This window comes from Crinia signifera, chromosome 1, assembly GCF_055691185.1.
Source record: "Crinia signifera chromosome 1, ASM5569118v1, whole genome shotgun sequence".
Classification (NCBI taxonomy): Eukaryota; Metazoa; Chordata; class Amphibia; order Anura; family Myobatrachidae; genus Crinia; species Crinia signifera.
Genome location: NC_139217.1, coordinates 208,634,682 through 208,651,031, shown reverse-complemented (window position 1 = coordinate 208,651,031; position 16,350 = coordinate 208,634,682). Strand labels below are relative to the sequence as shown.

Sequence of the window (16,350 nt, the reverse complement as noted above, 5' to 3'; positions counted from 1 at the left end):
AAATGCCTCCTTATTGTGCATCTTGAAACAACCACACCACTTTTTTTCAGAGAGTCCTGTATTTCAGCTGAAGTTATTTGTGGATTTTTCTTTGCATCCCGAACATTTTTCCTGGCAGTTGTGGCTGAAATTTTTGTTGGTCTGAATAGTAGGATTTGTTTGCAAAGAGGCAAACCAAAGACAGAAAAACGCTTTGCACACTTGATATGATATATATGAAATTAATTTAAAACTTAACTTTTATTTAGAGCTTCTAAAAATGGGTAACGAGCTAATAAAAACAAACATGAAAAGTACGTATAAGGAAAAGTGTTGTGTAATTGGCTCAATAGCCTGTTTCAATATCGATCACACGTTAATTTCCATTCAGCGCATGGTGTCTTTGTCATAATTTATATTTATGCAATGTAACCATAGGCGAGATGAATGGTTTTTATCCCTTGTGTGATACAAGTTTAAATACACTGTCATATACTGTAATTACTAAGGGATTAATTGCCCCAGCAGCAGTGATGCAGGTGTTTAATACTAAGATGTTGCTCACGCAGAATCATAGAATCAGTTTTGGTGCACCCTTTTTGGAGCCCTCAAGTAAGCACAGTCAGTTACCTTGGGCCTTATTCTACTTCACTCTTTCTGACAAAATCCTTCTTAGATGGACAAAACCATGTGCACTGCAGGGGGGCAGATGTAAAATGTGCAGAGAGAATTAGATTTGGGTGAGATATTTTGTTTCTGTGCAGGGTAAATACTGGCTGTTTTATTTTTACACTCCAATATAGATCTTTCTTTGAAGTAAAACCCCACCCAAATCTAATTCTCTCTGCACAAGTAACATCTGCCCCACCTGCAGTGCACATGGTTTTGTCCATCTAAGAAGGAATTTGTCAGAAATAGTGAACTAGAATAACCCCCCTTGTGTGGAACCTCTGCCGCACTCTCTCACCTGTTTGGTGCTGGATGCGGTAGGTGAATACCGATCAGCGTCACTCAGCAGGCTGAGGACAGCTGTGGCAGTCGGAAGGTGTTGGCAGGGCCGGCAACAGGGGGGGTCAAGGGGGACATGTGTGACGGGCCCCGGCGATCCGAAGGGCCCCAGAGCCCGGCCAGGGCCTATCTGTTTCCCCTGCGGCTGCCTGCTGTGCAGTCTGCAGCCATTGTCTGTGTGCTGTTGGCTTGCTGGCTGTGTCCATCAGATGTGTGCGCCACCGCTGAGTCTCTCTCTCCTGCCGCTGCGCTGCTGTGTATGTGTCACTCAGTAAGTGGGAGACGGTGGCTTCTCTCATCCCAGACCTCAAAGCTGTGCTCCCAGCAGAGTGAGTACCAAGGAATGCATAGAGCCCCCCCACCCCGCCAAGATGTACTCAACCCTCACAGTTACAGAAGGGTGTCTGGCTCTGGCAGCAGCTGTTCACCCACAGCTACTCCCATCACCCGCCCAGCAGCATAAACAAAGTTGAAAAGTGGCCACAGTCCGGATGGGCTATGATAGCAACCTGGGACATGTCACTGTGTCTGCCCACTGACCCTGGGTGTCATAAAAAAGCTAAAGCAAGGAATGGGCTGTGAAGGGGACTGGATGGCAGCAGGACACTTCCCCTGGGAGCATTGCACAACCAGACCACCACAATGTGAGTACCTCCTTCTACTATATATATATATATGACTCCTACTGAAGGTGAGAATCGCCTCTTGAAGTACCCCTGATTCTGTACTGAATTTTTTATTTTTTATTAATTAAGCTGGACCCACCAGATATTCAGCCCTATAACCAATTGGGTTTTCCTAGATCAATCGGGGAGATCGTCGTCAATTTGATTAATTGTAGATATACCTACCCTAAAAGGCTCTTTCCCTGCAAAGTTGTTGTTTTGTAAGAAAAATCTCTAGCGACATTGTCTGGAGGAAGATCACTCTCCGTCAGTCGGCCCACCTACATAGGCATTGGAAATATGTCATTCATTTATACAAGGACCTATTAACAATCCAGCTACGGACTGTTTATTCTTGTGAAAAACACACAAAATCAATTTTTGAGATCCGTTAACCCCTGATCAAGGCCCGTTAAGGGGCGAAACGCGTTGAGTTATCTTCTTCTGCTGTTTTCATGTATCAGAGATATCTCAATGAAATGTACAAAGATCTGGAATAACGTTTACCACTGTGTGGAACGAAAAGCCTTTTTTAATAAACATTTAAAAATTGAATGGACTTTTTCTATGTGCTAGAGTGAATTATACTAAGGCTAAGTTGATCTAATTGTATTGATCAACGTCAAGGGCGCCAACCCACTATTGTACTCCATACTTTCCCCCCCATCCCCCATCCAACAGGGGATTTAGTGAGTAAGGCGGACCTATACAAGTAAACCTATATTCTGTGGCGCGACACAAGGATTTGTTCACTATATATATACATATATAAAGTCTTTTTAGAAAAAACAGCACTCAATGTAAATACTGAAACAACGGTTGGTGCAGGGTCCAGAAAGTATTTTAAACAGCACTTACCCAGCCTAGGCTTGTAGGACAGGAAAAAGACCAGCACTCATAGTTAGAAGAAAAAAGTGTATTAAATGGTTAAAGCATGTTAATACATGTACAGTGGCTGACCCAACAGCCGTTTCGACCGGAATCCAACCAGTCTTCTTGATGTATACAAAATTATTTTGTTAAAGCCATCCTCAAATTTTTTGAGTGGCGGGGGGGGGGGGAGTTATGGGGAATAGAGGGGGCCCCAGAGATGTCAGTGTATCGGGCCCCAAGATATCCCCAAGATATCTGTTGCTGGCCCTGGGTGTCGGTGCAGAGGGTTCCTGATGTGGGCACACTGCTGCTGGGGTGTCGTTCTTTAGACACGTGTTTCGCCGGGATCGGCTTCTTCAGTATGTGCATACATTATCTCTCTATGGGCCATCTCTCTATGTACTAAGCTTGAAAAGTAATAAAATGGAGAGTGATAAACCACCAACCAATCAGCTCCTGCATGTAATTTTTCGAACCCAGCCTGTGACATAACAGTGACGAGCTGATTGGCTGGTGGTTTATCACTCTCCATTTTATTACTTTTAAAGCTAAGTACATCTGATACTTAGATATATGCAACACCTTGACAGATATAGAGAAAGGTGTTCTCAGATTCTATAAAAAATGGGGACCCTACATTACCTTCATGTCAAAGGAAGATCAAACAAGCATATTTAAAATCTTTGAATCTACAGACTGGTATTTTATATTAATCAATAAATTTTGCTGTGAGAATTTTCTTGCATTTTCTTGTATCTTCTTTTTGAATATGTAATGGAGTATATAAGCTACCTACTTTATTGAACACATTTTACCTGGATATATCTGATTTGCAAAGGCTTATAAATTTAATCGGAGAATACAAATTAGAGATTTCAGATAAAGCGCGCGCGTGCACACACACACACACACACACACACAGTAGTTTATTTTCTTTCAAATTTGACTTTATTTAACAGTTTACATATATTACTACTGATATTTTATTTTCCAATTTACAATATATATTTATTACAAGAATGTTTGTGAGTATAATTCAATACACTATGTGGTGTGTGACTAATGGTGCCCACACACGCACCGATTTCAGTGCTATGCGTTTTTGGCTGTACAATGGTTCTTTACAATTTTTCTGCCAGAATTAAGCATGACCCGATGTGATGGTTATTTGGCTGTCTGCGATGCGATGCTGTGCGATTTAAGCACATTTTTTCACTGGCTTTTTCTGACCTTTATTTTGTTCGAGTTCACATGTTTCAAACCTGCAATAAAGTTGTTGATACCAATTTGTATGTAATTATTTCCAAAAAAAAAACAAAAAACATCGTATAGCATCGGCTCGTATGCCTGTATAATGCTGAGCCCGATGCTATGCGATAATGTCCTAAAAAGTACCTGCTGCACATACTTTTTTGGACATCTAAAATCGGCCCCCGGGAACGCGCATAGCACAGCATCGCGTCGCACACGCCGCGCTAATACAACACGATAATCGTACGCGCGATGCGTTTTGTACTTTAAAAGTACAAAACGCATTCTTAAATCGATGCGTGTGTGGGCTGCATAAGTCCACCTGTGCCTTTCCCAGCTGCCTATTCTTTTCCTCCCTCTGGTACAATCAGGGCTATTTTTCAGCAGGCTCCAGCAGGAACTGAGGCCCTTATTCTAGTTCACTCTTTTTGACAAAATATTTCTTAGATGGACAAAACCATGTGCACTGCAGGTGAGGCAGGTGTAAAACCCCATCCAAATCTAATTATCTCTGCACAAGTAACACCTGCCTCACCTGCAGTGCACATGCTTTTGTCCATCTAAGAAATATTTTGTCAGAAAGAGTGAACTAGATTAAGGGCCTCAGTTCCTGCTGGAGCCTGCTGAAAAATAGCCCAGGGTACAATCATCCAGAAACAATCATAGGGCAAAAGTGGGGTGTGGAGGGTTAAATAACAGGCGCTTAGGTCTTATGTATGAACCATTGGTCTTTGTAAATGTCAAAAAATATTTTAGATTTTATTTTGTTTTAAAAAAGCTTTTTTAAAACAAAATAAAATTTAAAATATTTTTTGACATTTACAAAGACCAGTGGTTCATACATAAGACCTAAGCACCTGTTATTTAACCCTCCACACCCCACTTTTGCCCTATAATTCAATACACGCTCATACATTATTGTTATTTATGTTGATGTTGCATGTCATACATGTGTTGTTTTGCATTCTTATACATTGAAAGTCCAATAACCAACATTTAAAATAATACAAGGGCTTATTTGTAATGAGTGCAATGTGCGCAGTGCACACGGACCCCTGAGTCCCAGGGGCCCACATGAGCCTCCTCTCTTAAAGCACCGCTGCTTTAAGAGTTCTGTCTGCTTCAAGATAGCTGATATGTGTCCACTAATTGTTCATACTGGTTGTTTTAGGAACCTAGGTAGAGATTCCCTTTAGTGTATACACTTTTGTCTTGTCTATTTGCGCAGTGCAAAGAGGTTAAAGTGGTGGAGGAGACTTTACAGGTGGTCAGGTATTGGTCTGAGATGGAAAGAAATTCGTAAGATATCAGAAATGAAATCAGGGAAAAATCCAGGAATGTTAACAAAGCAGGGTCAGTATACATGACAGATACACACTACGGGCCTAATTCTAGTCTGCTCGGTCCCCCATGTGTTTGCATGGGGGACCGATGTTAAAGCTCCACGCATGCACATATTTGCTTATACACATGTGCAGGGCTTCTGTCCAGGCGCCTTTGGTGACTTGCATAGTTCCTAAGACAACCATTGAATGAGTTCGGGACGCACGCTACCCTGTGGATGGTTGTTTATGCAAAACATCCATTCACTAGGGGCGGGCAACATTGGAAGGCTCGCTATGCAGCGAAATACCACTACTTAGCGAGCCAACCAAAATTACCCCCTAGATTTGACCTGAACACACATGAGACTGTTATTAGGGCAGCAGAAAATCTTTACTGGTCACATATACATACATTTTGTAAAACAATTATTTTTCTTCAATCAGATTATTTAAGGAAATATTTTTTCTTGTTCTTCATAATTCAAGCTAAACATAGGGAATCCCTCATCAGTGGAGTCACTGCTTTTCCAGTACAGGCATCTGGCTTTGGTCCCTATTTGGAAATATAAAAAGTATATCAACAAAGTAAAATAAACAGTAATGACTGCAACTATTGAGAACAATAAAATTATATGTAGATGAACATCTAATGGTAAATGTGAAGCCACACTGGGTGATTGTGGCCACTACCGATATAGGCTGGGATCGGACATCAGGAAGTGCATACACAGTTACCGATGGTGGGCAGCAGTGTCATGCCCTAGTTAACGATGTGCCTCATCTTGTGTACATGTACAGGCAACGGGGGGGCAACCCATGGGCGCATGCAGCTTTCATTGTTCATAGCGTACACACTGGGTGGTATTTTGAACAATATCTCTCAGATGGGCTAAATTGAGCAATATATACCATTATATCGCCCAGTGTGTGTACACACAGAATTAATTTGCTAATACCACATAGAAATTATCAGATTCTCTACAGTTAGGCCACGATCCAAAATCATTAACTAAATTGTACAACTGAGTGAGTGAGGCATGGTGAATGCCCCAGGAGACCCATTTTTTGAACCTATCATGGATCCCATAATGTGTTAACGCTTGGAAATGGGTAATCTGCCACACGGTTAAAATGGGCAGCAATTGGATATCCAGATTGTGTTATATATGGTACTATTGGGATAAAAATACAGTTTTTGCAGTAATTTACCTATCCCCCCCCCCCCCCCCCTATTTTACCTATTGCCTTTAGTGGCCCATAAATTAGCCAGTGGTGGCTAATCATTGAATTTACAAATCGAGCAATTATCGAATGATTGCATATGCATATTGTATGCATTGTGCTTGCGGGTGGGAAAATAGCGACAGAAAATGTGCATGAATTGTACACACAGGGCCTTATTCTAGTTCACTCTTTCTGACAAAATCCTTCTTAGATGGATAAAACCATGTGCACTGCAGGTGTGGCAGATGTTACTTGTGCAGAGAGAATTAGATTCGGGTGGGGTTTTACTTCAAATTGAGATCTATATTGCAGTGTAAAAATAAAGCAGCCAGTATTTACCCTGCACAGAAACAAAATAACACACCCAAATCGAATTCTCTCTGTACAAGTAACAGGTGCCCCACCTGCAGTGCACATGGTTTTGTCCATCTAAGAAGGATTTTGTCAGAAAGAGTGAACTAGAATAAGGCCCACAATCACCACCAGTTTGACTGACAGAAAGCCAGAGTTTGAAGGGTGGAACCCTGTCATTTTCAGGGTGGTTCTCTAATGTCAGTGATGGCATTGTTCAGCATGTCTCTGTCACAGATACTGTAAGTGGACACCTCAGAGTTACTGAAATTTGCACAGATGTCAACATTTCTCAGATGTTTCAGGAATTGCATATGGATTTGTGAGTGGGTAGCAATCTTTAACTTAGTAGTGGACATTTTTTCAGTCCCATGTGGATCTCAGATTAGCAATCCATGCTGAATTTGGGGGTCTAATTGATTTGAGTTGATAGTAAAAGCTACATCTTTCTCAAATGGACAGTGTAACATGTGCCTCTAGAGTTAGATTAGTGTGGGGTGTGTTGTAACTGAAATCTAAATTGCAGTGTAAAAATAATGCAGCCAGTATTTACCCTGCACAGAAACAATATAACTCACCCAAATCTAAAGGTGTATACACAAGGTGAGATTTTGGATATTGCCAATTTTGACTATGTGATTTCCTTTTAATTCACCAGAGCCCAGAACTATACAATATTGACTATCTTCACTTGAGATTTTGACTATGTGCTATTTGACAGCCTATGGCCAAATACATTACAAGCAACATTGTCAAAACTGCCTTGCCTGCATTATACATGCAATACCGATCTCATGGGGCCATGCATCAGTATTGCAAGCAGGGGAAACACTGAGATTTTGGCTAACTTTCTATATGATTTTGACTAAATCATCCACAGCTTTACTCATTACATATTACATCTGCCCCACCTGCAGTGCACATGGTTGTGCTCATTTGAGAAAGATTTTGCTTTTGCGATCATCTCTGAATCAGGCCCCAGGTTGATACAGTAGCTTGCAGTAGATCCAGTTCCCATACATACCAAGGCCACACAATAACAACATAGGGAAACTGTTTTTCTATTTGACAACTTCTGATCCAGACATTACTTTCTGTGAATTACCATAGAAGTGGTATATGATATTTTAATGCATACAATTCGGTCAATTATTGTTGAAAAACATACACAACACTACAACAGTATCTGAAGTGATCTGGGTATATACTTACAGTGTACAAATCACATACAAGTTGAAACATAGCACTTTGAGCTTTAGCTTCCATGGAATCATCATGTTTCTAAAAAGAAATACATTAAAATGATAATATTAACAATTCACCTATATTGTTACATGGGACTGTTTTCTTTTCTTTATTATGCAACAATGTCAAGTTGCCTCCAAACTGGAATACTGAACACTGTTTCAATATAAATGTATGCTGACACATTGGGCTCTCCAGAGCAAATTTACTAAGACGGGAGTTCTATTGTTGCCCATAGCAACCAATCAGATTCTACTGAATCTATTATCTTTTAGAAGGTGCTCATCTTTAATAGGACTCCCATCTTAGTAAATGTAGCCCTCTTTATTTATATGGAGTGGAGGGTGGTTATCTGCTCACCGAGTATATTGTGCGGAGCTAGCGGCTGCTCTTATTGGGAGACCACTCCAATGGTGTTGGTAAATATTACCAAACAATTGGATAGTGGTGCGCTCGGCTCTTTGTGGTCGTGTGTGAATAACAATCAACAATGCGGTGTTTACTTAATAAAACAATACACAATAGTGCATAAATGATGCGATGCAGGGAGTACAATTTGGTTGTACAATTTGATTGGGTACAATTATTGGATACAAGGTTTACTTGATGAACAATACACAATCGTGCAGAAAGGATACAATGCAGAATTATACAACTGAATTGTTCCCTCTGCATTGTATCATTTATGCATGATTGTTTTACCCATTACGGGATACGGTCATTAGGTCTACACCAACTAGGTCGACAAGCATTGGGTCGACACCACTAGGTCAACAGGCAGCAAGGTCGACATGGGTCAATGTCGACACGGGTCTAGGTCAACATGACATTAGGTGGACACAAGCATTAGGTCGACATGGGCTCGGTCAACAGTCAAAAAGTCGGCATGGGGTTTTTCACTGTTTTTTTTTAGTCGATATGTGCCGACAGGCGGTATTTCATGCCCTACCATCCACTAGGGCGTGGTGGGAGAATAAAATAGTGCCCAAAGCATTGCAAGCGAAGCGAGGGGATGCAGTGCACTTCAAAATGTTTCCATGTCAACTGTGTTGACATTCAGGTAAAAAAAAAAAACAGCGAAAAACCCCATGTCGACCTTTTGACTGTCGACCTTGCCCATGTCGACCTAATGCTTGTGTCAACCTAATGTCATGTCGACCTTGCTGCCTGTCGACCTAGTGGGTTATTCACACACAACCACAAAGCAGCCGATCACAGCACTATCCAATTGTTTGCTCTTTCTTTATATACTGTAACATTGTAACCTTGTGTATTACTGCTTCTTACAATGTTACATGCGCATAGAATCACTGGATAGAATCACTGGGCAAGGTCTTGTTAACGTACAGTATCTCAAAATGGATTTCTGTATGTAGCTGCATAAAGCTACATCTTTACATTGCTTAGAAAATAGAGTTAGTCTAAAGTGCAGAAATTAGACTAGGGTCTAGCACAGGCCTGTGGCTGTTGTGAAATGTCCCAGCATGCTTTATTAGCTAATCAGTGGGAGGTTATGTTGGTACAGTTGGAGAGCCACCAGGAGTCTAGATCTACCTTCCAACTGTCCAGATTTTCACAGGACAGTCATTCTTTTTCAGACTGTCCCACGTCCTCCCCTTCCCTCGTAGGTAGCAATGACCTGCGGTGGTGGGGGGCAATTGAAAGTCCCTCTGACACTAAATAGAGGCTGTGCGCACATTGTCTATTCAGGGAGCTGCTGGCTATACCCCGCACAGCAGAGAAAATGGGGAAGTGCCGAAATAATAGGCCATGGCCCCTGACCTATATACCACGACCCTTCTTTTAAAAATTGGTTGAGGCAAAGTTGGGAGGTACTGTATGTATACATAAAGAATATTTAGCACATACTCACCCCATTAATGACCACCCATGGCACATACTTATGTGGAGGATTCAGTGCTGCTGTTCTCTGGGCATTTTGGTGCATAAGCATGTTACCCAAGTCTCCATTCACACACTGCAACACATCTTTGGCTGATAGTTCTGGCTCAAATGCTGCAAGGCACTACAAGAGGTGTAACAATGTTACTATTCTATCTATCTATCTATCTATCTATCTATCTATCTATCTATCTATCTAATCTATCTATCTATCTATCTATCTATCTATATATATACATATATATATATATATATATATATATATATATATATTTATGTCACTGGGGAAGGCAATCCATAATTATAGATACTGACAGTAGAGACAAGAGATTGGACTGCACTCCAAGATATATTTTGTCATGCAGTGTTGGCGGTGAATGCCAGGCATCATGTTTGTAGGAAACCAGGCCAATGCCATCCCTACAGTGAAGCATGGTGATGGCAGCATCTTGCTGTGAAATTATTTTTTAGTGGCAGGAACTGTGGGACTAGTCAGGATAGAGGGAAAGATTAATGCAGCAATGTACAGAGACAGCCTGTATGAAAACCTGCTCCAGAAAGATCCTTGACCTCAGACTGGGGCGACGGTTCATCTTCAGCAAGACAATGACCCTGAGTGCACAGCCAGAATATCAAAGGAGTGGTTTCAGGGCAACTCTGTAATGTAGCTTTCACATCACATAAAACATTTTGAAACGTTTTGAAAAACTGTAATTTTAAATGGTATTTTAAACGGGTCTAGTGTTCATATTGCAGCAGATTACCATTTAAAAATACAGTTTAAGTACCATTCACATCACCAGTCAAGCCGTTTAACCTCGAACACGTTTCTACCCACAGCTTATTTCCTTGTTCAGGAAAGGGACACAAGACAAGGGACAGCCTATCACAGTGCTCTAACCTTTATTTTTTTACTAAATACCATTTCAGTGCCATTCAGACAGCACAAAAAAAACGGCTCTGAATTGGCTTTAAAACGGGTAGGACTCTGCTTTTTAAACGTGTTGAAATACCAGTTAACTTTAAATGGTATTTCAACTATGACACTTTCACACTGCAGCCTTAAACGTTTTAAAAGGCAAAAAAAGGCAATATACCGTTTTAAAAGTGTGATGTGAAAGCTACATAAGTGTCCTTGAGTGGCCCAGCCAGAGCCCAAACTTGAATCCAACAGAACATCTCTGGAGAGATCTGAAAATGTCTGTGCATCGCTGCTTCCCATCCAATGTGATGGAGCTTAAAAGGTGCTGCAAAGAGTAATGGGAAAACTGCCCAAATATAGGCTTGCCAAGCTTGTGGCATCAAATTCAAAACATTTGAGGCTGTAATTGCTGCCAAGGGGGCATTAACATTGTATTGAGCAAAGGCTGTGAATACTTATGAACATGTGATTTCTTAGGTTTTTATTTTTAATAAATCTTCAAAAAAAAAAAAAAAAAAACGCCCCAAAAAGTTTTTCATGTCAATATGGGGTAGTGTGTGTAGAATTTTGAGGGAAAATTTTTATTTATTCCATTTTGGATATAATAATAAGGCTGTGAATACTTTCCGGATGCACTGTATACAGTATTTACTGGATAGATAGAGGATGCATGCCATATGTAAAGGATGTAATTGTTTCCACTACACAGCGTCTGTAAATAGATTGGCTATTTGGAATATCAATTGGTTCGATTGGGAATACCTAAAAATGAAAGCATTTAATGTATGCTCCTAAAACACCTTATCCTACGATCTTGGGCTACGATTTCCCACTGTTAAAAGAAGTGCAAACCTGGCATGACAGAAAAAGAAAGCCAGGTGCTGAGGGACCCAAAGAAAGTTATACCTGCTTTGCCACCTGAAGGCACCCCATATTTTGTGTCATAGAAGGATTTGTTGTGCCAAGTAGCTTACTGTATGTGCAGAAAAAAAAAATCAGTTGCTGCTCCCAGAAATCTCAAGCAGTTGGTACTGAAGATGGATGCATGAACATGCATTTGTGGGGTGGTAACCTAGCAGAAGAGAAAACTCTCCAACATATTCAATTTGTGGGCATCAATATAAATATATTAGTGGTGGTTGAGACTATGCCACCCGGTACACTGAAGCGATATCGCTAGGTAATAAGTCTAGCACTATCACCCAGGAGTTAGTAATGCTTTATGCAGCTCAATAAAGCTTCTATGGCTGCAGTCGGTGCAGTCCATAGGACCCGTGTGTATGAGCATGCACAGTCACATAGAAGCATCTGCATCAGTCCCGGCACCTGCCAGGTCCGTTGCGCAGGTGCCATCACCTGGGCTGAAGGCTGTGTCACCTCTTTGGGCAGGGTGGTAGTGGCTGCCCCCTCCCACATGTAAATAGTAGCTGCCGCTGGTTGTGATTAACAGCAGTTACTATAGTCAATACTCTTAAGAACTTGCTTCACTATATGGAGAATGATATAGACACAACTGACAGTAGAGTGACACTCCATATAATACATAGCCTTAATCTGGATATACAAGTCACACCCTGTGGGCGGGATGTACTAAAGGGAAAATGCGGTAAAACGGGGGTTTACCGCATTTTCCTATTTACCATTAGCCGTCAGCTCCGTCTCCGCTGGGCAGGGTATTGCCACCCTCTGGTGGAGGGTTGGGTTAGGTTGCATCTTGGGGGATTAGGTTAAGGCAGTGGGGTGTGGCGGTTAAGGTTACAGAGGAGGGTAAGGGTCAGGTTGCAGGGCTGGAGAGTTAGGCTGCTGCAAGGGGGGCTGGGGTGAGGTGGTTAGGGGGAGAGGTTTAGATCCCTTATGGAGCCCTTGTTGGGATTCTCTGTATCTTTTCATCGTCGACCTCCTGACCACCATATTGCGTATGTTTCCTATATTCATAATAATGGTTTATTAATGAGGTATTAATCCTAAATAATTATTAAATAAAGTATATTTAGTACCACTTCTTTAATTCCTATAACATATTTTATAATAGTACCTAATAAAACCTAAATAAAGGGTAACAAATAATAAGTAACTGTTTTGTATGCAATAATTTTGGCTTACCGGTTCCAAAGACTTCTTGACATCAGAGGAAATTTCCATACAGAATAGAATTGGAAAATAATTTGCTATATCCTTCAGCTGATTCATGAGACAAGTCTAGATATATAAAATACAGATAATTATTTAGAATATAATAATAGAAACATAGAAACATAGAATTTGACGGCAGATAAGAACCACTTGGCCCATCTAGTCTGCCCCTTTTTTAAACATGTTACCTCAAAACATATTTGATCCTTATTTCTTTGTAAGGATATCAATATGCCTATCCCAAGCATGTTTAAATTGTTCTACTGTATTTGCGTCTACCACCTCTGATGGTAGGCTATTCCACTTATCTACTACCCTTTCTGTGAAGTAATTCTTCCTCACATTTCCCCTGAATCTTCCTCCCTCTAATGTCAGTGTATGTCCTCGTGTTCTGCTGCTCCTCTTCCTGTGAAGAATGTTTCCCACCTGTACCTTGTTAAAGCCATTGATATATTTGAAAGTTTCTATCATGTCCCCCCTTTCCCTTCTCTGCTCCAAAGTATACATATTAGTATATTTAGTATTTCCTGGTACGTTTTGTGATGTAGGCCATGCACCATTTTAGTTGCTCTTCTTTGTACAGTCTCTAGTGTATTTCACTATAATAATACAAGTGTTACTGCATCACAATTGACAACCAGTTTATACAGAAAGTAAAATGTGCGGAGAGTGTATACAAAATATATGCATCCACCTCAAAGGACACAAGTGATAAACATTATTAATAATCTTCAATAATAAAATGCATGCTTTAGCTTTAGTTGCCTGTTACAGAAAAACTGCTTTTTTTCTCTCCCCCCTGTCTTACATGTCCGCGTTCGTGGCCGGGAGTCGGGACCACAGATCTACTTTACACTCTTAGCCTCCTCCGGGCTCCGAGACCTTATGACAAAATGTCCCTCAAAAAATGGCCGCCCCCTTACAGCAGACCGTTTTGAAGGATGCTAGAGGAGGCCACTGCTGCCCCCTCCAGCATCCTAAATACTGTCTGCTGTAAGGGGTCCGCCATTTTATGAGGGACATTTTGTCATAAGGAGCTAGGAGAAGGCTAGGAGCGCCGGGATGCAGACAAAGTAGGTCCCGGCTCCCTGCCACGAATGCAGCATAGCTCCCACAGACCCTGGCACCCACATTACTCAGCGCCTCCCCGCCACCGCGGGGTTTGCCGCATGGTGGCTATGCCACTGTATGCAGTCATTAGACAAAAGTGTCTAGGTCGACAGTCAAAAGGTCGCCCACTATTGGTCAACATATGAAAAAGGTCAACATGAAAAGGGTCGATTTTTGTTTTTTTTAAACCAACTTGTTCAAACTTTACCATCCCAGTGGGCATAGAGGGAGAATATAATAGTGCTGAGCACAGCGATGCACCGTGGTACACTTATACAGTGCCTATGTTGACATAGACATAAAAACCATGAAAACTCCCGTCAACCTTTTCCCCATGTCGACTTTTTGGCCATGCCGACCCTTCCATGTGTTGACCTTTTGACTGTCGACCAATAGTGGTCGACCTTTTGACTGTTGACTTAGACACTGTCGACCTAATGACCCATGCCCCTTGCAGAAATGTATGTAACATTTGTCCGGGCTGCAGATCCCCGGGAGTCAAGGGCATAACTACCATACATGCAGGGGTGCAGCTGCTATGGGGCCCAGAGCTGAGAGGGGCCCACTGTGCCTGTCAAAGTATTATATGCTGTATACATTTTTTAGCATTAGGTGATAAATAGAGGCCCTTTCAAACTTTTGCTATGAGGCCACATGTATCTAGTTACGCCACTGCCGGGAGTCATCATTAGGCATCACTCTACATCTAAGCCCACCCCCATATGCCCATTGGCTAGATTTTACAGGAGTCTGGGGGCAGGGTATGAAGAAGAGTGAATCTGAATGCTGCATACAAAGCACAGCCGGTGCCCAGGGACCTGAAGCCATCAAATATGTTACATACATCTCCATACTTCCCAACATTCATCTGTTGTGTTCCAGCAAAGGGGCATGACATCAGGAAAATGGGGTGTGGTTTCGCAGGAATGATCGTGAAGCCAGGGGCCCGTTTCACCGCTGTGAGGACATGGCCAGTGCTGTTGGCCATGCCCCCTCTCCCTCTGACTCCCAATTGCCCCCTCCACATGGAACACTGCCAGCCCCAGGTGCAAAAATAGGGACAGTTGGGAGGTGTGCATCTCTGCATGTATGTTTGTGTGCTAACGGGCTCCCTCCATGCACTGTGTAGTTGCCACCTCCACAGTAAAACATTTGGTACTTCCTCATCTTTGTGGCCACCGCTTACACTAGTTAAGTTAGCCGCTACGTAAGGATTTTCGTCGAGGGAACCTGTGTCCACACTGCCCTCCTGTGTCCACGCCACCATGTATTTAGTAAGCAGTAAGCATGGCAAGCGAAGTCAATGTTGAGTCAATGTTAAGTCAGAGTTAGAAATGATCAGAACTACAGTATATGCACCTACCTTTCTTATAGTTGGCAGCCAGAGGCAAGCAGCAGCTGTAGTGCTGATGGAGTTGAGGGGGAAAATCTGCCAAAGCGTCTAAAAGTGAAAAGTGGGGATGTTGCCCATAGCAACCAATCACATTCTAGCTATCATTTCTCTATTGCATCCTAGAAGAATCTTATAGGGCAGCATACTCACTTTTCACTTTTAGAGGCTTTGTTAAAATTTACCCCAGGTGCAGGGGCATTTTAAGTGAGGAGGAGGCCAATGTACAGCCTCCTCTGTACGGGCCTCCATCTCTCTGCCAGGAGTAGTGAAGCGCACTAGAGTGCACAGATCCTACCGCGCATGCACAGATCTCTGTAAAAACGATGTCACATACATTTTTCGTCAAATTCTGCATGCAGCATTGTGGAATCTGAGAACTAGAGCACTTAGACTCCACTCTGCATGCGCAACTCTCTGTAAATCTGGCACCCGGATGTTTGTCAACTAGACAATCTGTTTGATTTAAACAAATTAAAAATATATCCCCCCCCCCCCCCCCCCATTTTGGTAAGATAAACATGCCAATTTGTTCAATATGTCCCCAAATAATGAATTTTCCCATTTGGAAAACAAATTTGTACTGCGATCAGATCTGAATAAGGGCCAATGTCCCACACCGTATTGCCCATTACACATGGAATGAGGTCAGCTTTCTGGCATTAAGGATGATGGTGTTCATTATACCAACGCTGGCATCCCAAATGCTGTCAAAACAATGGAAATAATACAAGGGGGAAGGGAGATTGGACCTGTAGAGGTAGAAAGTACAGGGAAAGGATAACCAGGTAACCTTTGCAGGGGTCATGGGTACAGTGTGTGTGTGTGTGTGTGTGTGTGTGTGTGTGTGTTGTGTGTGTGTGTGTGTGTGTGTGTGTGTGTGGGGGGGGGGGGGGGGGGGGGGATTTGGAGCTGTGATGAAAGAGATGGCAAGAGAGGGTAGCCTGTGTGAGAGAGTGCCGCGAATGGGGG

At 42.1% G+C, this 16,350-nt stretch overlaps 1 protein-coding gene across 2 annotated transcripts in view; it reads right to left on the bottom strand.

Annotated features, from left to right (window-relative positions):
- Positions 1-3,452: 3,452 nt before the first annotated feature.
- The window catches only part of IFI30 (IFI30 lysosomal thiol reductase), a 40,020-nt gene continuing 27,122 nt past the window's right edge, over positions 3,453-16,350 (bottom strand). The window contains exons 4-8 of one of the 2 annotated variants that reach the window (XR_014472962.1): positions 12,849-12,944; positions 9,795-9,947; positions 7,889-7,957; positions 5,514-5,654; positions 3,453-3,787 (exon numbers count right to left, since the gene is read on the bottom strand). Coding sequence is in view for 1 of the 2 variants with exons in the window: in XM_083179227.1 (XP_083035353.1) it covers positions 5,583-5,654; positions 7,889-7,957; positions 9,795-9,947; positions 12,849-12,944 (390 nt within the window). In the remaining variant the exon portion in view is untranslated. Of the gene's footprint in view, positions 3,788-4,570; positions 5,655-7,888; positions 7,958-9,794; positions 9,948-12,848; positions 12,945-16,350 lie in introns of those variants that run through there. The other variant, XM_083179227.1, reaches the window with a different exon arrangement.